The sequence below is a fragment of the Leopardus geoffroyi genome, chromosome C1 (assembly GCF_018350155.1).
Source record: "Leopardus geoffroyi isolate Oge1 chromosome C1, O.geoffroyi_Oge1_pat1.0, whole genome shotgun sequence".
Lineage (NCBI taxonomy): Eukaryota > Metazoa > Chordata > Mammalia > Carnivora > Felidae > Leopardus > Leopardus geoffroyi.
In genome coordinates, this window is record NC_059328.1 from 149,795,194 (window position 1) to 149,819,292 (window position 24,099).

The 24,099-nt window shown below is 38.7% G+C and overlaps 1 protein-coding gene across 4 annotated transcripts in view; it reads right to left on the reverse strand.

The window, feature by feature from the left end:
• The window catches only part of PLA2R1 (phospholipase A2 receptor 1), a 117,570-nt gene that overhangs the window by 75,013 nt on the left and 18,458 nt on the right, over window positions 1-24,099 (reverse strand). For 3 of the 4 annotated variants that reach the window (XM_045479963.1, XM_045479964.1, XM_045479966.1), the window contains exons 3-6: window positions 21,805-21,978; window positions 7,165-7,338; window positions 2,038-2,151; window positions 1,368-1,511 (exon numbers count right to left, since the gene is read on the reverse strand). In XM_045479963.1, the coding sequence (XP_045335919.1) occupies window positions 1,368-1,511; window positions 2,038-2,151; window positions 7,165-7,338; window positions 21,805-21,978 (606 nt within the window). The remainder of the gene's footprint in view (window positions 1-1,367; window positions 1,512-2,037; window positions 2,152-7,164; window positions 7,339-21,804; window positions 21,979-24,099) is intronic. The other variant, XM_045479965.1, reaches the window with a different exon arrangement.

A 24,099-nucleotide genomic window follows, 5' to 3' on the forward strand; every position in this document is an offset into this window, starting at 1 on the left:
GCAGGGTGGAGCCAAGCAAAGAACCTTCAGATCCCAGAAACAGTTTGAAGACACTGGACTAGATCATTGAAAGAATTTGTTAAACCTGAAGCAACGGCAAAGAATCCAAACTAATTTAGCTTAATTACCCTCATTTGTGGTCTTTGGGCTTCAATTAGTAGAATCTTAGAGTAAATAAAAGAGAAGAAAAGAAGGATGGTAGGAGGGCATAAGAAAGAAACGAGTAAGAGAGGAAGAGATGGAAGGGAAGGACATAAATAGCGATAGCAATTTCAGCATGTTCTTGACATAATGAAAACTACATAAAAAAATGGCACAATGCTTCTCCACCACCCCCCCCCCCCCCCGACACACACACACACCCTGATTCCACCATTCACTTAGGGTTAGCCACTTAAAGGAAAATGAAAGTTAACGTCTGATTGTAAGGAATAATACTTAAAAATGATAATTCTAGGGGCGCCTGGGTGGCTCAGTTGGTTGAGCGTCCGACATCGGCTCAGGTCACGATCTCTCTGTCAACGAGTTTGAGCCCCGCGTCGGGCTCTGTGCTTCCAACTCAGAGCCTGAAGCCTGTTTCAGATTCTGTGTCTCCCTCTCTCTCTGCCCCTCCCCCACTCATGCTCTGTCTCTCTCTCCCTCTCTCTGCAAAAATAAATAAACATTAAAAAAAATTTATAACTTATAAAAATGATAATTCTTTTTATTTTAAATCTGGAGTTCCTAATTATGCTGGTCATGATTCTTCTAAATATGGTTATGTTTTTATGTCTATTTTCTGAGTTAAGACATTAACTCCCACAGAAACTAAAAGGAGCCAGGAGACCTTAAAAACAAATAATTGGGCTTTAGGTATTAGATTGTAATTAGGTAGTATTTAAGTCTTAGTTGCACATAAAAGTTTGTATGTTATTTTGAGGAGGATGGTTATAAGAGACTCAGAGTATGGTAGGAGATCAATGAAGTAAAGAATTTTATAAAACTGTGTTCTAATTTATATTTAATTTCTAAGGTAACCATCATTAAAACTCAAAACTAGACTAGAAAAGGAAGCATATCTTGTTTTTCTAATGCAGAATGACTCAATTAAAGAAATTAGAAGAAATTAAAGAAAAAGCAGCAGAAATTGTCTTCTATGCTTAGGTCCTTTGCTTTGGTTTTTAGTAAAAACCTAAATGCATTTGTTAAATTTGTGGTGCCTTTGGAATAACAGATATTATCTGCTTACATATTTTTATTCATGTAACTATAAAACCCAGCCCTAGCTGCTTAAATTGTGAATTACTAGCAAAAATGTAAATGAATTTGAATACATTGAGATGACAAGTAAGCAACTCATAAAGCCAACTTAAAGTAAAATCACTTACCAGTCACTTCTTGATCACTGTGGTTTAGATACTTTTTACATATATAAGGCAAGGTGGACCCACAATCCCGACTCTGCCAGGCATTTGGCATCAATGAATTCAATGTTCCACAATGATACTCAACAAATGGCTCAAAACTTATTTCTGAAAATACAGTGTATGTGTGTTTAATGTTAGAGGCAAAAGTGGTTAGTTTAAAATATATTGATGTCATTTTATTTATTCAAGTATGATATATTTGACATATGTAAGTGTGGTGTTTTAGCATCAAGGAGATAGCTCTTCTCTGGCATGTGTGACAAATCCTAGAAGATGCTATATTGTATCTATGATTTTGCAGTTGAAGTCCAGACATGACAATGAAATGATTTTTCAAAGATAGCAATAGCTGATTTTGTTTTAAAGAAATATTTGCAGTTTGTTGCTATTTTTAAAAACAGCTGACTAGAGTCTTGGCTCTAAACCAACCCTCCTGCAACCTTGGAGAAACAGCTTCTTGACCTCCATTTTCTTGTCTGGAAAAGCTTGCCTTATAGGAATTCAGGCAAGCTTAAAAATGTTTATAAACCACTTTTAAAATAACATGACTTCTATATGTGTGGGACATAGCTGCTGTGTAAGGCTGTGGGATAATGCTACCCATCAAAGGCACATAAAACACTGCAGGTACCCGGGTTCCAGTTCAGATAGTTGAGCGGCGTTCTATCAGACCACTGCCAGCCAGCATTTTCATCCAGTTGATTCAGACCTATCCACATTTCCACTGCTTCACTGCCCAAGTGCTCTAAAATGAAGAGAAAAATAAGAGTTTGAACACGAGGAAACAAACACCCCCCTCCCCACAATGATACAATTCTTTCTTGTTTTCTCATTTCTGAAGGATGTAGTCATAAATGAATTGCAGTCAATGACAGAGAAGGGTTTTAAGTGCTACTAAACCCCACTCTGATGCTTCAGAGTAACAAAGTCAGGCTCTGGCATCTTGAGAAACACCGCATTCTTATAAAGGCTCACTAACAGCAGTTCTTGAGCTGTGAAGGGCTTAATCTAAGCATCCAGAAGTGCTGCCTTTAAAGGATCATCAATCCACCCAAGAGTGCATGGTTGCACATCTGAGACCATCTGATTTGCATGAACTCATGCAATTAAGGGTTTTGGATGGGGGAGGAGGAAGTGTCCAGGAAGTCCACTCCAGAAAGTGCCCCTCTGTCTGTCCTCTCTTGCTATGTGTTCCTGGTAGCAGCTTTGGCTTGGAGGCTCAGGACTGCAGTTTGCTGAGGTTACCATAGGCTCCAAGTAAGGGGAATAGGAAGAAGTGATGTTAAATCTGTATAATGGGTATATGTGTGTGCACATAAAATTTTCTGTATTTTTCAATATTTTTGAAGTATTTCACAGTTAAAAAATTAAACAATGTAAAGAACTTTTTTTATCGGGGTCTAGCAAGGAAGAGAAAACATAATTATTGTTAGTGAATGGAGATGAGTCCTCAAATTTAAGAAGGTATGCCAAAGCAAGCAGCAATGGGGGTGGGGGCGGGACGGCTGTCCAGTGTGAGAGCCAGTAGGAGTTGTGTGACCAAGAGGAGAAGCATAATCCAAGGGACCAAAGTATCCAGGCAGGCTGGAGCCATACAATGTTGCATCTTCAGCTGGGATTGGGAGAAGGCTTTCTGTCAGGCTGCCTCTGTGGCCCCTGCTCCCAACCGCTGTGCCATAGCTCCTCACATTTTAATTTAACCCCATTTTTGTTAGAGATGCTATGTATAAACATGTATATTGGTATGCCTGTGCTGAAAAACATGGTTCAAAATTAGAGAATTAGGGGAAAGTTTTCTTTGGTTTTTCTTTTGTTACCTGAATTAAAAAAAATTATTCTAGAATAAAAGAAAATAAAAGAAATAAAAATAAATAAAAGCCAGCCCAAAATGTAGAAGGCGAACCAGGGAGAAGTATATAATGGAAATTAAGGGATGGATATTTTTGGTTGCATAAAAATATTATATAGTTGTTTAAATGATGCTTTTAAAGTATTTAAAATAATTAGAGATTTTATTGACATTGAGAGTAAAATGCAACCTACTAAATTAAAATATTAATAATATTTCTGAATTTGGGGATTATGGCTCCCCAAAAAGAGAATGGATTCACCAAACTGATCATGTACAATGCCAAAAGGAAAGCCACAATAATTTCAAAATGATCTACACAGTGTATATTATAGTTTATGATTATATTTCAGTTATTTTGCTTTAAAAAAATAAAAGAACTTCCTTTAAAATCCAACAAAATTTATTATAGGATACATTTTAAACAAGTCTCAGAACTTAGTTGATTTCTCATCAGATCATGGAGGTAAAAAAAAATAAAAGAGACAGAGACTCAGTGAAAGTGACTAATTTTGTGACACTCTCAAATGTTGCCACTTAATCTTTTAATATATAAAAGGGAGCACTTTTCTCTTTGTCTTATGGTTCATCTGTATTGGAACCCAATATATTTGAACCAGATGCAGGGGACTGAGACTGAGGCCCTGGCAGGTAAGACTTGTGTCAGGAAAACTCATGGTTTATGCTGGTAGTTTCAGAATAATTACTAATCGCATCCCCTTTTATCCTAAAAAGAGTCTCAGTTTGAATGATCAATTGTATGACCACCCCAAGTATAAACACAAGTGTATTCACATAATAAATGAGTCAGCAGCATCCTCTGTGATTGAACATTTCAGTTACATGGTGGAAAACTGGAAGAACTTAACCCACTTAGGAAAGAGAAAAAATGGGGTTGTAATTCTGGCAGAAACAGCATACCATTCACTGGTCCCACCTTCCCAAACTCCTGCGGCATTTACACAGAGTCTCTTTCTAACGTCATTTTGATTAGTCCTTTCAGTAACACTATCGGATTAAATAGTGGGTATTGTGATGACAGGAGGCAGCATGGAAGATGGATTGACAAGGTAGAGAAATTTTCCCATTTCATATCAGGGCAAATGCCAAGCAGTATTTTCAAATAACCTAATTAAAATATTAAAATATTAATTATTCTTATCTTAGAGGTATTTCAAATACCCTCTGTGCAGTTGTTTTAACAATACACACAAAAATCAATGGGTAATTTATAATGTGTGTTTAAGGTTACAAAAGCTGTTTATTTAGCTTTACGACTACATTGGCTCACAATTCTGTAATAATGAACTCAAACCTAAATTCTTTTGGATATTTCTTGGCATTTGTGACAGCTTAGATAATTCCTTATAACTATTAATGTTCACCAGCAATTAGCAAAAAACTAGACTATTCTCATCATTAAAAAAATACCATGGTCAGAACAGGGTTCTGTCTTTATGAATAGACTTCTGTTTTCCTAAACAATCCCCAAAGTCTAATTATAGAATTGTGGTATTTAAATCAAAGTCTCTGACATATCTTACTTCTTTAATCATTATTCAAGTTTGATGAGTAAGTCCAAACCTTCTTATTATAAATTCTGACAGTCAAGATAGGTAACAAGTATAATTCATAAATGGTATGCAAAATTTTTCTGTAAAAACCATTACAGGCTAATAATGATATTAGAAACTGGTGTTTTCCCTGCAATATGACTCACTGAAATCAGTTTTGATCATAATTTCCCACTTTTGCCTGTGTGTGGGCAAAAGGGGCAAATCTGCCCTGTTCACGCATTTGTTACATTCCTTCTGGAAGGTATTGATGACTTTCAAAAGCTTCCTCTTCCACCCAGTGAATCCACTTCCACAAACTTGTAGAGAAATAATTGGGGATCTATGCCCAAAGGTAAGTGCAGGGATGGTTTATAAGAGCAACAAATAAATAAAAACAAAATAAATAATTTTACCTATCACTAATAGTAGGGGGTTAGATAAATATATTCTTGGTAACCTATAATACTAGGTAACCATTAAAAACCATGATACAGACCTATATTTATAGACACGGGCAGATGTTCATTATATGCTGGTGCATGAAACAAGCATGTTATCAAACCATGTGCATAGGTGTTAAATGGTTAACACACATTGAGTGTTCGTTATTTTCTAAGACTTCATCTGCATCATAACGTGTAATCTGTACTGCTAACAAGTAGCATGGCTATTATTTCCATTTGATAGGGGGGGATTTGAGGTACAGAGAGGTTAGGTCACTTGTAGGAGGAGCTCTGCTAGTAAGTGGTAGAGGCAGGAGTCAAACTCAAGCATATGGTTCTCTGGTTCCTGCTCCTAACCACCATGAAATAACTCCCTCCTGTATTTATTCAGTACTATTTTCCATAGACACTGTATATGCATGCATGCCTTTACATGTTTTGGGTTTTGTTTTGTTTTGTTTTGTTTTGTTTTAGAAAAACATGATTGCTCCTGGATTATGGAATTATGGGATACTTTTCTATCTTTATACTTGAAATTTGAAGAATATTCTAGGGGTGCCTGGGTAGCTCAGTCAGTTAAGCATTCAGTCTTGATTTCAGCTCAGGTCATGATCCCAGGGTCATGACTCCACGCTAAATATGAAGCCTACTTGGGATTCTCTTTCCCTCTGCCCCACTCATGCTCTCTCTCTCTCTCAAAAAAAAATCATTCTAGAATAAACATGTACTACATGTGCAATAAAATTTGAAAAAAAGCATCAGAAACTTATGAGTGACTAATTTTGTGATATTTTCAAATGTTTCTAAAATTTTTTAAAAAAGCTGTGTGTATACATCTACAAACATATTTAACCTATAAAGGAGAAGTAAGAGGAGAGTTTAGGTGATAGGTGAAACCCAAGATCCAGCCTTTTTAGCATAACTCTTTGACATACTATTGTCTTATACTGTTAGTTAATATGTGTGTGCTTTTGCTTTTCCAACTAAATTTAAGTTCTTTGTCATGTAAGAGAAGGCCTATGTACCTGTGCATACTGACTGACAGATGAGATTTTGTTTAACTAATAAAGGACTTAGGGGCGCTTGGGTGGCTCAGTCGGTTGAGTGTCTGACTTCAGCTCAGGTCATGATCTCACAGTCCGTGGGTTCGAGCCCTGCGTCGGGCTCTGTGCTGACAGCTCAGAGCCTGGAGCCTGCTTTGGATTCTGTGTTTCCCTCTCTCTCTCTGCCCCTCCCCTGCTCATGCTATGCCTCTCTCTGTCTCAAAAATAAATAAAACATTAAAAAAATTGAAAAAAATTCATAAAGGACTTATTCATTAATAGAAGCTGAATAGCTAAGATCTCCAGCAGAGCAGGAATCTGTACGTAAGTTTAGAAGTCTCCCAGATCCACTTTTAGAGCTGCAAATTCTCCAGGGTCCCTTGCTGGGGCCTCAATTCCTTTTCTCCAAGGGAGAGAAAATAAAGAATATATGCCCAGGTGCAAATGGAATGTCCCAGCATACAGGTCACAATTCTGGATGTGAGTCGGCACCATATTAATAAAAGAAAAAATATTTTTTTTAAATTTTTTTTTCAACGTTTTTATTTATTTTTTGGGGGACAGAGAGAGACAGAGCATGAACGGGGGAGGGGCAGAGAGAGAGGGAGACACAGAATCAGAAACAGGCTCCAGGCTCTGAGCCATCAGCCCAGAGCCCGACGCGGGGCTCGAACTCACGGACCGTGAGATCGTGACCTGGCCGAAGTCGGACGCTTAACCGACTGCGCCACCCAGGCGCCCCTAAAAGAAAAAATATTTTTAAGGGACTTTTTATTTATTCAGAATATATTTTTGCATACCTGGACATAACTGTTAACAAATCATTTTAATTGCATTAATATCAGTGTGCATCATCCCCCTACTTACTCCTTATGAAGTTTTCTTCGTTCTCATCTGCAATACTTAGTAAAGCTCCTCCTTGCATCTGGCATGAAGAATGTGCCTCACTCCAGGAAAGAGAGGAAAGCAGGTTGAATTGGTAGCAAATGTGTGAACTGAGATCCTTCTCCCAGACAGCATCACAACCCACTTCTGCAGATGCTGAAAACAAAGTCCATTACAACATTAACTATAATCCTATTTTATATAAACAACAAGGTATTTTTCTAAAATGAATTTGAATGGAATGATTCCAACTTCAGCCTCTAAAACTTCAGTGCCTTATTGATTCTTCATTAGGTCTTTATGATGAAATATGCATTGTTATCCCACTGGCACTTTATGGTTCAACTCTTTCAAGATTTAAGGAAATTCAAGAAATTATCAATAAAGTAGGTCCAATCCCTTCTGGGAAAATAAGAGAAGGCATTTTTAAAAGGAGGAAATACATGTGAAGTATTTGTGAAAATAACATCTGAGTTCCTTAAAAAGCAGTCATTTAGAGCTTTATACTGAAAGCATTTAAATGTTTATTTGAGACACATGCAAATGTTGTATCAAAAAGCCTTTTCCCCCAAATACCAAAATGCTAGGTGGGATAAAAGAGATACAGAAATATGAGTCTGAAATGAACATAGTTTTTAAATGAACCCTGAGAACAGGAACACTGATACTCAATTTAAGATAAAATTCTTTCAGCCAAAAGGAAGAGAAGTAAAATCCACTTGTGAAACATTGCATAGTATGCTTAAAAGTAAATTTAATGAAGTGTGAAATGTGGATCTGAAATCTAAAGTTTATTGGAATAACAGAAAATAAAGACCTACTTTGGGTGATTTTGCTAAAATTTTAAATCAATCCCCAAGATGAACTAAGCAGCCATAGTGATGACCTGAAATCAAATTCAGCCAAAGAACTTGAAGAAAATGTGAAAATGTAGAAAATGCAAAACATGTTACAGCATGAGTGTAACTGATGGACAGGCAATCTGCTAAAATCTAGAACATTATTTCCCAAAGTGTGATCCACAGAGTAATACAACTTCACAAGCTCTTTAAGAAGAGCTGGGACATAATGCATATATAACCTCCAAGTTCAAAATGTACGATAGCATAGAAAAGGCTCTGAGAAGGTCTGTAGTAAAGAAACAGCTCAATTTTAATTTGGTTATACCTCAAACTTACTTAACAATGAAATCTTTTTTGTTTGTTTCTTTTCTCCATAATACTTAGATGGTTCCCTTGGGAATGTGAAAATTTGTTTTCATGTCTGATTACAATGTGCTTTCCCCAGAACTGAGTTAGTTAAGTAGAAGTTATTAAACCACATATAACATTAAAGCTGTCTATAGAGTTTTCTGACTGATACATGAATTTATAGAAGGATCCATGATTGAAGGAGGGCAGAAGAGAAAGCTGTCATCAAGTAGGGGCAGAAGACAAAGCTATCATCAAGCAAAAATTAAGGAAAGGAGAAGAAAGGAAGGAGGAATATTTCAGTAATCATTCTTCTCTGGTGTCTGAAATTTCCCCATTGAGAATGGGTTTTTAGAGATTGTCTTCAGTTAGAATGTTAGATCATCCCTGAGATGAACAACACAGTAAGTGCTAATAGACATAATAATAGACATAAGCTCAGCCCTGTTCATCTGGTGTTCATCTCTCATGAGGCCATGAGAGAAAGGTAGGGGGTGGTGTCTACAGTTTCAATTTGCATAAAAATCATCTAGTAGCTTGTACAGAAAATGTAGATTCCTTGTTCTCAGTCCCAGGGATTCTGAATTAGGTCTGAGGTGGGATTCCGGAACCTGCATTTTAAACATATTCCTGATTCTAATCCAGGTAGTTCACAAAGCAAACACCAGCAAATATTGACTTGGAAGAAAAAAAATTAAAGCACTTCCCAAGGAGTGCATGCAGGTCTGAGTAGCCCTTTACTACTAGAAGATAGTAGGATGTCAGAGGGGAGAGATGTAGGTAGAAGATACCAGAAGGGGAAATTGGGGGAGGATGTCAGGAAGAGAGATCTGGACATAGGGTACCTGCCTCTCGTCTCCTGCCATAAGGAAAGATTCGATAATAAATCCTAATTATAAGTCTTCAGGCCACAGCTATATCATGATATGTAAAGGTCTGAAGGACACTTCAATTGATCTCATTCCCATTTTTGCCAAGAGTTGGTCCTGCCCTTTCAATGGACATAGACTGAGCTGTGTAGACACAGCTTTTTGCAATAATCTGCATCAGTTCCATACATTGCACAGTTGAGATGGGAGGCTTACAGGTGATCCTGTCTCTGCTGCAAATTACACAGCCCAGTTTTGTTAGATTGTCCTTGGTTTGGATTATCTGTGCCAATTCTTATGGTTAATCAAAAGGAAACTTCCAGTCAAATGTTTGCAACAGGTGCCTATATTCTTGTAACAAGTAAGTTCATTTGTCATTGAATTTTTTTATGTTGATTTTTTTTGAGAGGGAGGAGGGGCAGAGAGAGAGGGGGACAGAGCATCTGAAACAGGCTCTGTGCTGACAGCAGAAAGCCCAATGTAGGGCTCAGACTCATGAACCTTGAACTCATGAACCAGGAGATCATGACCTGAAAGGAAACCAAAGTTGGATGCTTAATTGACTGAGCCACCCAGGTGTCCCTGACATTTGGTTTTAACTAAAATATTAAGAATTTGTACTTCTGTGCAGTCAGACACAAGTCTTCTCTCTTCTTCTCTAGGTAGACTGTGTGTCACTCCACGGATCTTATTTGAAGGTTGTATGGTAACAAATGGGATGAAAGTGCTACCCTGGGCCTGGGCACTGGGATGTGCTGTCCTGATTTCCCTTCAGGATCGAAGGCCTTATTTCTGCAGCTGTCAGCAAACACATTCCAGTATTAATTAGACCTTTTTCAAGGACTGCCTTTGCAGAAGTCACTTTCCCCAATATCTCCTTTTCCAAAGGCGGCCTGCAAACTATGACTGGTCCGTGCAGGGCTATAGGTCCCTCCTCTCACCTCAACTGGGAGTAATTCCAGCCTGAGAACTTCTCATAGAGTCAGTCTAGGGGTCACCAGGCCTGCATCACAGTCCTGCACAATGCTACTTTCTTCCCTTGCTTTCCACATGTATTGATCCTGAGAACATTCCCCAAGAGACCTGCTGTTCATCTCTGCCTCATAGACTGCTTCCCAGGAACCCACTTGGCATAGGCTCCCATCTTGGCCTGGAGCATTAACATTTACTTATTCTTATTTTTCTTGCTTCTTCATACAAAGTCTCTCTTCCCAAGCCACCGAAAATCGCAAGATTGAAGGCTGGTGTCTCAGGTGCATTTAATTATTCTTGAAAAATTCTAAGGGCTGGAATCATATTGTTATTTTTCTTTGCATCTATGGTTGTCTTTATACTGTTTCTTCTGTCACTAAATTATGAGCTCCTTAAGGAAAGCAACTGTGTCCTATATATCTTTGTATCTCCTACTATTTGATGAAAGAGTACAAAATATTTTTGCACCATTTTATAAATAGGTCATTCTTCCCTTCCCCCAAGTATACCTCTCTTCTAATGAACTGAAGTCTATTCATGTCAACGCTGATTTTATTATGGATTTTGACTGGGATGCAGCCATTCCTTTCCTCTGTTAACATGGCTGTTTTTTCTTCCCTAAGGATACAGCCTTGCCATTGTCCCAAGTCAACTGTCTCTTGCCACTTTAAAAAATTTTTGAGTTCTTCAAAAAAATTAATTCTCATATTATTAGAGCAACTCCAAGCTATAAAGTTATTATTTTCTCTCTTTTGTCTTTATTATTATTATTATTATTATTTTAAAATATTTATTTACTTTTGAGAGAGATTGTGCAAGTGGGGGAGGAGCACAGAGAGAGAGAGAGGGAGACACAGAATCCGAAGCAGGCTCCAGGCTCTGAGCTGTCAGCACAGAGCTCAACACAGGGCTCAAGCTCACAAACTGTGAGATCATGACCTGAGCTGAAGTCAGACACTCAACCAACTGAGCCACCCAGGCGCCCCTAGTCTTTCATTTACTCATCATATAGTTGGTGGGTATCTGCTCTCTGCAAAGTGTTGGTAAATCTCATGTAAAAAGAATATCAGACCAAGTCAGGACCTCCTGCTGTACATTCCCAATGCCTTACAGGGCTTCTTGGTAGCCCTGATCACAACTGAAATTAAATGATGTATTTAATTTTTCTCATTAGTTCTCTGTTTTTCCTGATAAAATGTAAGTATCAGGAAAGTAGGTACCATGTTCCATCTTTTTCATGCTATTTCCCAAGCATACCCATCTGCATTTAAAGGGAATTGGGTAGAGGAGAATATACTATCAAAGGAAGCTGAGAAATGGTGGCCACAAAAGAAAGAAGAGAGCTAGTAGATGTGGGTCCTGGAAGCCCAAGAAAAGAGATGGTGTGAATTTTGTTACATGTTGCTAAATGTTTAAGTTGAGGACTGAGTCCATAAGTGAGCATGGAGCACTGTTTCAACAGAGGAGCCCAATCATTTGCTTTCTCTATGCCTGCACCCAACAGGGGAGCACAGAAAAGTCATTCTGATCATTTGATTATCAACCACACTCAATACTTCCTGGAAGCACTGCTAGTTTTCTCTAGTAAGCTTGCCCTCCAGCAGCCACAATACTCATTTCACACTTTTTCTGTTGTCCAAACTTTTTGTTCCTTCTTCCCCTTCTTCAGAGAGAAAGGCCACAGCCACTGGACCAGTTTTTCCTCATCTTCTCCTATGACCTAATCAATCAAACTTCTTGGACCTGTACCACCCTCTCCCTCTTCAGAAATTGTCCTTACATCTATGCAAGGCCAGTCTGTCCATCTATGTTCTAGATCCTACTTTCTCTGTCTTCTGAGAGATCATATATACACAGTCAATTGCTTTCACTTTGCTGTATCTTCAACCTCTCTCTGTTAGATCATTTCCACATCTATTCAAAGATGGTCTAGTGTCTCTCATCCCCAAACAATAAGAAACAAAAATACTTGCTCCCTTGACCTCCCCATCCCAGTCATTGCCTTTTCTCTACCCCCATTAGTCAAATCCTTTTATACACACACTATCTTCAATTACTCATCTCCCATTTACTCATTCAAAAAAATAAGTTTTATTGAGATATACTTGACATGACATGTAACTCATTTAAAGTATATAATTCAATGATTTCTAGTATATTCAAAGAATTGTGCAACCATCACCACAATTAGATTTAGAACATTTTCATCACTCAGGACCCATTAGTAGTCACTCTCCATTTCCCCCTCAATCCCTATCCCCACCTTCAGTCCAAGGCTGATCAGACTGATCTTGTCTCTGTCTTTATAGATTCGCTTATTCTGGACAGTTCATATAAATGGAATTGTATAATATGTGGTCTTTTGTGACTGGCTTCTTTCAGTTAGCATACTGTTCCTAGGAGTTGTCTATGTTGTAGCATGTACCAGCATTTTACTTCTTTTTATTGCCCAAAAATATCCCACTGTATGGCTATATTACATGTTATTTATGCCTTGATCAGTTGATAGACATTTGGGTTGTTTCCATTTTTGGGCTTTTATGAATAATGCTGCTATGAGCATCTGTTTATAGATTATTGTATGGGTACATGTTTTCATTTCTCCTAGATACATACCTAGGAGTGGAATTGCAGGATCATGTAACTCGATGTTTAACCTTTTGAAGAACTGACAGACTGTTTTCCAAAGCAGCTGTACCCTTTTACAATTCTACCAGTGGCAGATGAGAGCTTCAGTTTCTCTGTATCTTCATCAGCACTTGTTATCTGTCTTTCTGATTGTAGCCATCCTGCTGGTTGTAAAGTGGCATCTCATCGTGGCTACTGTTTGAATTTCCCTGATGGCTAAAGATGAGCATCTTTTCATGTGCTTATTGGCCATTTGTAAATCTTTTCTGGAGAAAAGTATATTCAGATACTTTACCCATTTTTGAATTGGCTTGTCCTTTGATTGTTGAATTAGAATTCTTTATATATTCTAGATATAAAGTCCCTTATCAGATATATGATTTGCAAATATTTTCTTCCATTCCATGGGTTGTCTTCTCATGTTCTTGATACTGTCCTTTGAAGCACAATTTTTTTTAATATTGGTGAACTCCAATTTATCTATTTTTTTGTTCCTTGAATTCTGATGTCGTATCTAAGAACGCATTGCCATATTCAAGAGAATGAAGCTATGTCCCTATACATTTTTCTAAGAGTTTCAGTTTTATCTTTTCCATTTAAGTCTTTGATCTATTTGGGGTTAATTTTTTTATAAGGTGAGAGAGAGATAGGAGTTCCATTTCATTCTTTTGAATGTGAATATCCAGTTTCCCTTACTATTTGCTGAAAGACTATTCTTTCCCCATTAAATTATCTTGGCATCCTTATCCAAAGTCAATGAACCATAAATGTGGACTTGAAATTTTATTCCAGTTTTTTAAAGTTTATTTATTTATGTTTTAGTAATCTTTACATCCAGCGTGGGACCCAGACTTACAACCCCAAGATCAAAAGTCGCATGCTCTTCCAAGTGATCCAGTCAGGCACTCCTAGTCAATCTTGACAGTACTACATTGTCTTGATTACTATAGCTCTGCATAAGTTTTGAAATTGGGAAGTATAAGTCCTCCAACTTTGTTCTCTTTTTCATTTCATTTTGGCTCTCTTGGATTCTTTGAATTTCCATATGAATTTTAGGATAAATTTTTCACTTTTTACGAAGAAGTCAGCCAGAATTTTAAAGAGATTGAGGTAACAGTGCCTTAGCAATATTAAGTCTTTTGGTCCCATGAGCATGGAATATGTTTTCATTTTAGGTCATCTTGAACTTCTTTCAACTATATTTTGTAGTTTTAAGAGTATAAGTTTTTCACTTCTTTTGTTAAATGTTTCCCAAAGTATTTTATGTATTCTTTTGGATGCTATTATAAATGGAATTGATTTCTTAATTTAATTTCTGGGTTGTTCAATGATACTGTACTGAAATACAATTGATTTTTGTATATTGATCTTGTATCCTATGAATGTGTTTATTACTTGTAATTGTTTTTTTTAATGGATTCGTTAGAATTTTATATGTACAAGATCATGTCATCTGCAAATAGAGATAGTTTTAATTCCTCTTTCCAATCTGGATGCCTTTTATTTCATTTTCTTGCCTACTTGCCCTGATTAGAACCTCCAGTACAATGTTGAATAGAGGTGGTGACAGTGGACATTCTCATCTGACTCCTGATCATATGAGGAAAGCATCCAGTATTTCACCATTAATTATGTTGTTTGTGGGTTTTTCATAGATGCTCCTATTAGGGTGAGGAAATTCCCTTCTGTTATTGGTTTTTTAGTGTTTTTTTTTTGTTTGTCTTAATTCCATGAAGGGATGTTAAATTTTGTCAAATATTTTTTTTCTGCATTCATTGAAATAATCATGTGGCTCTTGCCCTTTTTCCTATTGATATGGGTATTATATTAATGGTTTTCAGATTTTAAACCACTTTTGCATTCTTGGGATAAATCATGGTATACAATTCTTTTTGTATGTTGTTGAGTTCTGTTTGCCAGTATCTTGTTGAGGATTTATGCATCTACATTATGAGAAATATTGGTCTGTAGTTTTCTTTCATTATAATGCCTTTGTTTGGTTTCAATATCAAGGTAATACTGGCCTCACAGAATGAATTAGGAAGTGTTCTCTCCTCTTCTGTTTTTCCATTTACTCTCTAACCCACACAGTCTGACAACTAGAGCACATCTTGTTAAGCCCATCAATGACCTCCATGTTGCCAAGTCCAGCAAACACTTAAGTTTCAGATCTTGTCAAATCAAGCCCCTCAGCCACATTTGGCAAGTTGAGCTTTCTCTCTTGGCAGATATACTCTCTCTTCTTGACTTTACATGCTTGGTTACACTTCTACCTCCTTGGCCGCCTAGTCTCAGTCTCCTTTGCTGGTTCATTCTTCTCTGGTCATACTGAATGTTTAGGTCTTAAGACTTGGGCCTGAACCCCTTTCTTTCTATTCTACACATACTCTAGACTATCTAATCCATTACTACAACTCTCAGATATTTAGAGGCCTTTACGTCTAACTGCCTAGTCCACATCTCACATGATTGACTGATATGTAACAAGTTCCAGTCTGAATGCTTGATTGTCTCTTCCAAATCTGTATCTCCATTAACTTAGCTATGCATATCAGAAACCTGGGGTCTTAATTAACATCTCATTTTCTCCCTTATCTCCTTTAAGTCTCTCCTTACCAGTGAGGAGTCCCACCTCCTGGTTAAAAATCTATATATGATTTTTCAGGCCTGACCGTAGGCAATTACAAAGGTTTCACCTGGCAGACTTCATGGGGGAAGGATGCACTCCCACATCAGACTTGGTTCATAGCCAGTGCACTGAAGTCTCTGAAGGGAGTTTTAGTCAAAGACTCAGGTCCCGTGGCCCATCATGCTCTTCACTTGTTTGCATTCCTAGCCCTGGAACCTTCATTTCTAGGCCTCTTTATCTGCGGCCTTGGGATGATATCCTCTTCATGTACCTCTGCTGAGGTTGGGGGTGGAGGAGGGGGAACTTTCTGAAGACACTTTTACTCACTCTGACTCTCACTCAGTCCTTTTCCACTACTAGCTTTTCTCCCCCCCTCCCTTACCCTTGATCCCAGAGTCCACAAAACTGAGGAAGCTTTTGTTCAGAGCCCTCTGATCCTTTTGACCCTCAACCAGTGTGCCATTTCATGAGTAAAAATGGAACAAGAGGAGTTGGTGCTTCCTCCCACTTTAGGCTCTTGCTTACATCTGACAGTAAGTGATGAAAGGCTTAACTCTTTCATTTTTGGCTTGTTGCTTGAATCAACTACTCAGGTACCCGACAGCTCAGCTCCTTCTCTCCAGCTCAGCTGTGTTCCTGACAATCACATCCTATTCAGTCTATCTCCAAATTAGATCTTCAATACATCTATTCTCCAATCCCCTTTCTGCTACCTAACCCAAGTCACCACTATCCCTGCGTCAACTACTGATGTGGCCTTATAACTGATCTCCAGGATTTCTCTCTTACTCCCTTCTAAGCTATTTGCCATAAAGAAGTCAGAATGACCCTTAAAATTTTGTAAATCATTATCACATCACTGCTTAAGATCCTTTTATAGCTTCCATTTATAGTTAGAATTAGGTAACTCTTTACCCCTAGGACACCTTGAATTATCTTGCCTCTGCATGAGTTGACCTCTGCCAACCTCTCCAGAATGTCTTGTTCCTTTCTCCCTTACTCACTGTGCTCTTGCCACATTGCCTTTCCTAGATAGTAGCAGTCACCTCTTTCCCTCCTCAAAGCCTTCAGACACATGGCTAGTGGCATGCTGGGAGTGATGGTGGGGAAGCAGTCACCCTCGACAGGTAACAGTATTTTATCACGGACGTTGTTTAGAATTGTCAGTGCATGTGCACGGTGAGTCAAAAGCAGATTAACCTGTAGTTGGTTTTATTATTTCTTTTCAGTTCTATTCAAACAATATATTCCCTTATTGCCAGTACACCCAGTGCTGACCAGGCCTATAGGCTTCTTTTCAGCTTGCCTCCTGGTACACTGCTGCACCATGCACCTGTGAATGGATATCTCATCCCCTCACTTTCTATCTTGATAACGCTTACTCATCTCTTGGACTAGAGTTTAAATACAACATACTCAGGAACGCCTTCCTTGACTCACAAATTTAAATTAGATTTCTTACTGATAACAACATTTTGTTAAAGTAGTACTTATCAAAAATTGTAATTATATATTAATTTGGGTATCATTCTCGAATGCGAACTTCATTAGGCACTATGACTTTCATCTTTCATGTTCATGGCTGTAATCTCAGCAGTGAGCTTGGCACATAGTAGGTGTTCAATACAAATTTGTGGGACTGACTGAATGAATGATTTGTGGAAGTGGAGATCAGGCATGCATTGTCATAGAAGTAAAGGAGAGACGGAGAAAATGAAAGCAAGGTGAAGAAGTATAGACAATTCTTTTGAACTGTCTGTTGGGGAGTGGTGAAAGACATGGGTGTTTTCAGGAGGCATAAACGGGGATGAAGGTGTCCTACTATTTTTAAGATGTTATTTTAAGACATGAGCATGTTTGACTGCTAATGGAGAAGGATCCAGTAGAGTGGTGTGCATTGAAATTACTTAGACTTGTTAACACAGATTGCAGAGCTGCACTTCTAGAATTTCTGATATAGTTGTTTGGGGCTATGGCTGATAATTTGCATTTCTAGCAAGCCTGCAGGGAATGCTGATCCTGCCAGAATGGGGATCACACATTGAGAAACACTTAGATACAGGTTGGAGAAGGATGAATGTGGGGCTCTGAAGTCCAAGTGTGGGGGAGAATTTGCCTTAGGGTAGAAGGAGGAACACCATTGTACAGGATGGAGGAAAAAAGATGGGTGCAGACCCAAGTAGGTTTAAAGGTTAGGGACCAGGAAATTGTCAAAACTTCCCCTCTGATAGATCCTGTTTTCATTATGAGTAGGAATTGAGGTCATTTCAGGAGAATCAGGAAAGAGAATCAGGGGTAGGATAAGAAGTTAGAGGAGGATAGAGAGGTTGGTTGTGTCACTGTGGTGAGCAAGTGAGCAGCATGACAAAAGACTATAGCATTGCAACCAGTGTTGAAGGCTTAGGTGAAGTTTGCAGTCATACATCCGTGTTAGTACCAATCTGCTCTGTTATACCATTGAAGTTAGTGGTAAAAAAAACTGTATCAGCTGAATAAGGTTCAAGGGCAATCCTCAGGCTATTTCAGAGGTTAGTATCTTAAAAATATCTCAAACTAACTAAGCATGACTGTCCAGCTGTATAAAACACACAATTAAGAGGTACTTAGGATGGCAAAGAATTGCCTCTAAACAAACCCAGAGAGATTTCTATATATCTCCTTGTTCCTGAAAATTTATAGTGATAGGTATTTTATTGCATCTTTCACTGCCAGTGTGTTTGTATATGTAGTAATATTAAATTTAAATTTTGCTCACTTACAATCAACTTTTTTTTTAAAAAGGAAGCATCATTTTACATTGAGATACTAAAAACTTCCATTAAGAAAGATGATATACAGAAGCACAAATCTTATTCCACTCACTCCTCCCTATTCTATCCACTTGTTGCTCCTGTGGATAGAGCCATCAGCTTGCTCAGATTTCACCCTCTGACACATCATTTTGAGTTATGTTGGTCACCAGGAACTAAAAGTAACAAGAAAGGAAGAAAACTGGAACTGTAATTTAGCACTTTACAAATATACATGCACTACTGGTTGTGGTAAAGGTCAGGAGAGCTGGAATCTAGCAGGCTGTCAAGCAGAAGCAGAAGCAGCTTCTGCGCTATCGGAAGACTGGGGTGGCACAGGGGGTGAAAAGCCCCAAGCACCACTACACCCAGGCTTCCATCTGGGAAATAATAATTGCATAAGAGACAGAGGATAGTAAAGGGCTTTTCACAGAACCTCAAGAATACAGTGAAATACATGTTAATGCTGTTGGTGTTGGTTCAGGTACTTTTAATAAGGACATCTATGAGAGATAGAAATGGAAAGAGAAGACAATGCAAATGATAGGACATCTGACTCAAGAATCTAAGGAGCATAGGGATTATAAATACGTCCACCTACATACAGATATTCAGATTCAGATAGAGAAGGTTAATGACTAAGCAGTTATTAAACAATGAAACACTTTCATGCTGGTTGGTGAATAGCTGCCATCCTGAGCTCCCTGAGGGCCCCTTGCTGTGCCAGTCTCTCCTGCATCTTTTCCTTCATCCCACCTCCTCACATTCCAGCAGCTGAGGGGTTAATACCAGCACTGGGCCTTTGGGATTCCTAACCTCCATGCTAAAGTCTCTACTTGGATTGGTCAATAGCACATAACATATTAGTGGTTAAATGTCTTAATATCACCTATGTATATGGATCTATGTGGCACAGGATTATCTGCATGGTATGAATTGTCTGATGAAGAATTATCTGCAACAGGATCATTTGGGGTACTTGTCAAAAATGCAGATGCTTACTTCTTGATACGTCTCTGGAGGCAAGGATAATAAAAGCGAAAGTGAACTATTGGGACCTCATCAAGATAAAAAGCTCCTGCAAAGCAAAGGAAATAATCAACAAAGCTAAAAGGCAACCAATGGAATGGAAGATGATATTTGCAAATGACATACTGGATAAATGGTTAGTATTTAAAATTTATAAAGAACTTACCAAACTAAACACCCAAAAAACAAATAACCCAGTGAAGAAACTAGCAGAAGACATGAATAGAGACTTTTGCAAAGAAAATATCCAGATGACTAACAGACACATGAAAAGATGCTCAACATCACTCATTATCAGGGTAATACAAATCAAAACCACAATGAGATACCACCTCACACCTGTCAGAATGGCTAAAATGGACTATTCAGGAAACAACAAATCTTGGCGAAGATGTGGAGAAAGGGGAACCCTTTTGCACTGTTGGTGGGAATGCAAACTGGTGCAGCCACTCTGGAAAACAGTATGGAGATTCCTCAAAAGATTAAAAATAGAACTACCCTAGGATCCAGCAATTGCACCACTAGGAATTTATCTAAAGGATACAAAAATGCTGATTCGAAGGGGCACATGCACCCCGATGTTTATAGCAGCAGTATCAACAATAGCCAAATTATGGAAAGAGCCCAAATGTCCATTGACTAATGAATGGATAAAGAAGATGTGGTATTTATATACAACAGAATACTACTCGGTGATGAAAAAGAATGAAATCTTGCCATTTGCAACAGTGTGGATGGAACTAGAGAGTATTATGCTAAGTGAAATAAGTCAGTCAGAGAAAGACAGATGTCATATGGTTTCACTCATATGTGGAATTTAAAACACACAACAGATGAACATAGGGGAAGGGAATGAAAAATATGATAAAAACAGAGAAGGAAGCAAACCATAAGAGACTCTTATATACAGAGAACAAACTGAGGGTTGCTGGAGGGGAGGTGGACAGGGGGGATGGGCTAAATGCGTGATGGGCATTAAGGAGGGCAGTTGTTGGGATGAGCACTGAGTGCCACATGTAGGAGATGAATCACTGGGTTCTACTCCTGAAGCCAAGACTACATGGTATGTTAACTAGCTTGAGTTTAAATTTAAAAAATGCAGATCCTTGGATCCCAGACACTGGACTCACTGCATCTCTGAGAGAGGGGCCAGGATATGTATTTGTACCTATGCCATAGGTGATTCTAGAATATCATATCAAATATAGTCTTGCATTTTCCAGCATAGAGCAAATCTGTACTGTATTACATCTAGAGGCCAAGTTCTTTGAAGGCAGGGTCCTAAGTCCTAACACTCTTGGTATTCACTGCTATGCCTGGCTTAGTGCTGTTGACAGACAATAAAGAGAAGGGGTCATTGATTCAGAAGTGCATACTGAAAAGATAAGTTATCTTTGATGATGATACATGTTGATGGTGATGGCTAATCATGGTGAGTGCTTACCATGTGCCAGATAGTATAATTGCCTTAGATGCATCATCTAATTGGATCCCAATAACTCTAAAAGGTACTGTTATGATCTCCACTTTATGGTGAAGAAACTGAGACTCAAGATCTCATTGTTGAAAAGGAAAAGGACCCCAGTCTTGGTCTGTCTGACTTCAAAGCCTATATTCTCTTTTATTCACTAAACCATACTGGTTCTTAGATTACAAAACAATTCTACAGATAACTTATAAATCACATTCTTTGGAATTCATCTCTTCAATGTGCTTTTGCTTCAAATTTATTTGTTGCATTTTGTTAAATATATGAAGGAGAGGGGCACGAAGATGAGATAGTAGGAGCAATACTCTGACTTGCAGGAACCAAGGTGAAGGACATTGAATATAGAAAGTAAAAGGTATATATAAATATTCTTCAGTATTTAGGAGCTATTGGAAAACTTTTAGCTAAATAAAAATAAAATAAGTACTAAATGAGAAAAAAGTTGGAACATTGCAGCTGTCAGATTTTGAAGTTCTAGCTAGAAATTGAGTAATAAGGAAAGGGAATCAAGATGAGAACTCATTGTTGAGAAATAATGAGGGCAACAGCGATTTTAGAAAGGTCATCAAGGAGCTAGCTGATGCCTGGACTTGACAATGGGCAAGACAAGCAGTCTGGACATGGAGAAATTAAGGCAGCTTATAAGAGGGGGGTGGACTGAAAGTAGATACAAAGAATGAGTTTTATGCACATTTAGGTTTGTTTTGACGTATTCTGCCCGGAAGCTGGGATTAATGAGCATACGGAGTGTTATAATTTCATTCTGGTTAAAGCATCCTTATGCACTGAGCTTAGTGAAGAAAGGCTAATTAACATCTTTTGAACACAGGAGGGAAAAAAAGAGTATACATCAGAATTGTCTTTTCAAGGCAAAACAAACACAAAATCAAAATCTGGATAAATGGAATCAGAGTGCTTATTCAAACTTCAATATTTCAATCCTGGTGCTTGTCTTTAGATACAGATAACTTTCTAATCATGCTTGATTCATTCATGACATATGGAGAAGCCTAGATTTTGTTCTTACTGGGATCTGGGCAAAATCCCCACTTCTCATCTCTTTCATATCGGCTTGTCGTGGCACACCACAGTAAGTTGTCTTCCCGCCCTTCCCGGGTGCATTCATGATGCCACTGATGGTTATACTGGAAGGGAAACATGCACGGTGTTCCATGGGCATTCCCTTTGATTGTATACAAATCTAGGAGAAAGATAAAGACAAAGTCAAATAAGTATTACGTCAGCTTTATCTTTGGAAACTGTCATATGGTGAATACACTTTTTTATCGACTGAAAACCTACAATGGGTGAGGCCCTTGCTATATCACTGAGAACACTCAGGACCTACTGTCTAGTGTATGTAAAAGTACAAGGGTTCAGAGAGCATGCTGATAAGTGGCTTGTTTACATAATTATCTACTTGCTTATTTACTGTGGTGCCCCTGCGACAGTAGCACACGTATTTGTTAATGGATGAGAAGGAAAATTAAATGGAGATTTACTTCTTAACTTAAGAAAAATGTTTATTTTGAGAGAGAGCCAGCGAGAGAGCACATGAGCTAGAGAGGGGCAGGGAGAGAATCCCAAACAGGCTCAACACTCAGCGCAGAGCCCGACCTGGGGCTCAATCCCACAATAATGAGATCATGACCTGACCCAAAATCAATAGTCAGATGCTCAATCGACTGAGCCGCCCTGAGTTTTACTTTACAATACCTTCCACTCCCCAAATACATCAGAGATCAGCATCTGAACCTCAGGAGTTTTATAGGCATCTATTACTTTTTTTCATTCAATAGATATTTATTGAGCATTTAATGTGCCCAGCGCTGGGGATGTACTAATGAGCAAACCTGCAGATGTTCCCTTTCATATGAAGCTTCTGTTCTACTGGGGAGAGACAAAGAGAAAGCAAATACACAAGTAAACACATAATTCCAGGTAGCAGTAAGTGTCATGAAGAAAAACAAAGCAGGGTAGGAAGACAGAATGACTGTGTGTGTGTTTGAAGGGTGGAGGGGCCCTATTTTGGATAGGGTTGTGAGTGAAGACCTCTCTGAGTAAGAACTGGGGGAGATGAGGGTGCAGGTCTTTGCAGAAGAGTTGTTCTGGTGGGAGGAACAGCAGATACAAAGGGCCTGTAACGAGAACATGTGTGGAAAGAGCAAGGAGGTGCAAGAGGAAGTGCAACTGGGGAAGTACTGGAGCGTCAGCTCACAAATGGCCAGCTCTGCCACATTATGGATTTTGGCCTTTACCCTGAGGGTAGTGGGAAGTCACCAAGTGAGTTTTGAATGGGAAAATGACATGATCAGATTTCCATTTTTAAAGACTAACTCAGGGTGCAGGGTAGCAAACAGAACCTACATGGCGAGAGGGGAAAATGGGATGACTAGCTAGGAGACCTCTATCATAGTCAAGGAGAGAGGAGTGTGAAGAGGTGGCCTGTTGGCTGCCTTCTCAGAGTATTACAATAATCGGGCATCCTTGGCCTTAAGCATGACTCAGCAGGGGCTTTCAATGGTGAGGGGGATAAGGACTGCCTTCGATTAAGTTAACAGGTCCTGGAGTGGAAGGGCCAGCTGTGGAGATTCCCACTCCTTCCCCACAATTGGCAGGGGCTAGACCAAGAGCACCCCACATCATTGGCCCTAGAAGTTTGGGCTGTTGAGGAATTATAGGTGTTTCAGGACACATCCCCTTGTTTCAGTCCTCTGAATTCTGCTCAGTCTTCGCTTGAGTGCATTGGAATGTGAGTATCTGCCTAAAAAATTAACACAAAGCAAAATATTAAGTTCTTCCTTAGGACTGTAGACTATTCAGAGTGCTGGCCTGCAGCACTTGCTTATCGTAGTGAGTCCTGCTAATGGCCTGCTCTTGGCTCTGTCTCTCTTTATGCTTTTCTTGTAGGTACAGGAGAAAGTCCTGCTTTGGATCGTAGGAGTTCCTTGCTCTCCTTCCTAGAATTGGGGCATCCTTGGCCTTAAGCATGACTCAACAGGACTATGCTCTTGTTAAGGCATAATTCTACAGAGCACCATGAGGTCAGGAGCCACATCTGTCTTGTTGGCTTTTATAAATTAAATGCCCAGCCCGACACCCGAGAAACAGTCACTGCTCAATAAATATGTGATGGATGGATGAATGAATGAGGAAAGCTACAGAACAGAATCTAAGAGACAGGTTTGCAGTTTCAGAATTTATGCCATTTTATGTTTTTTTTGTTTGTTTGTTTGTTTTTTTTCCTGCTTAACATGTCAAGTATTATAGAGCTACGGAGGATGAAAGCCCCCACTCCTGAAACCATTCTTCCCACCGCTTG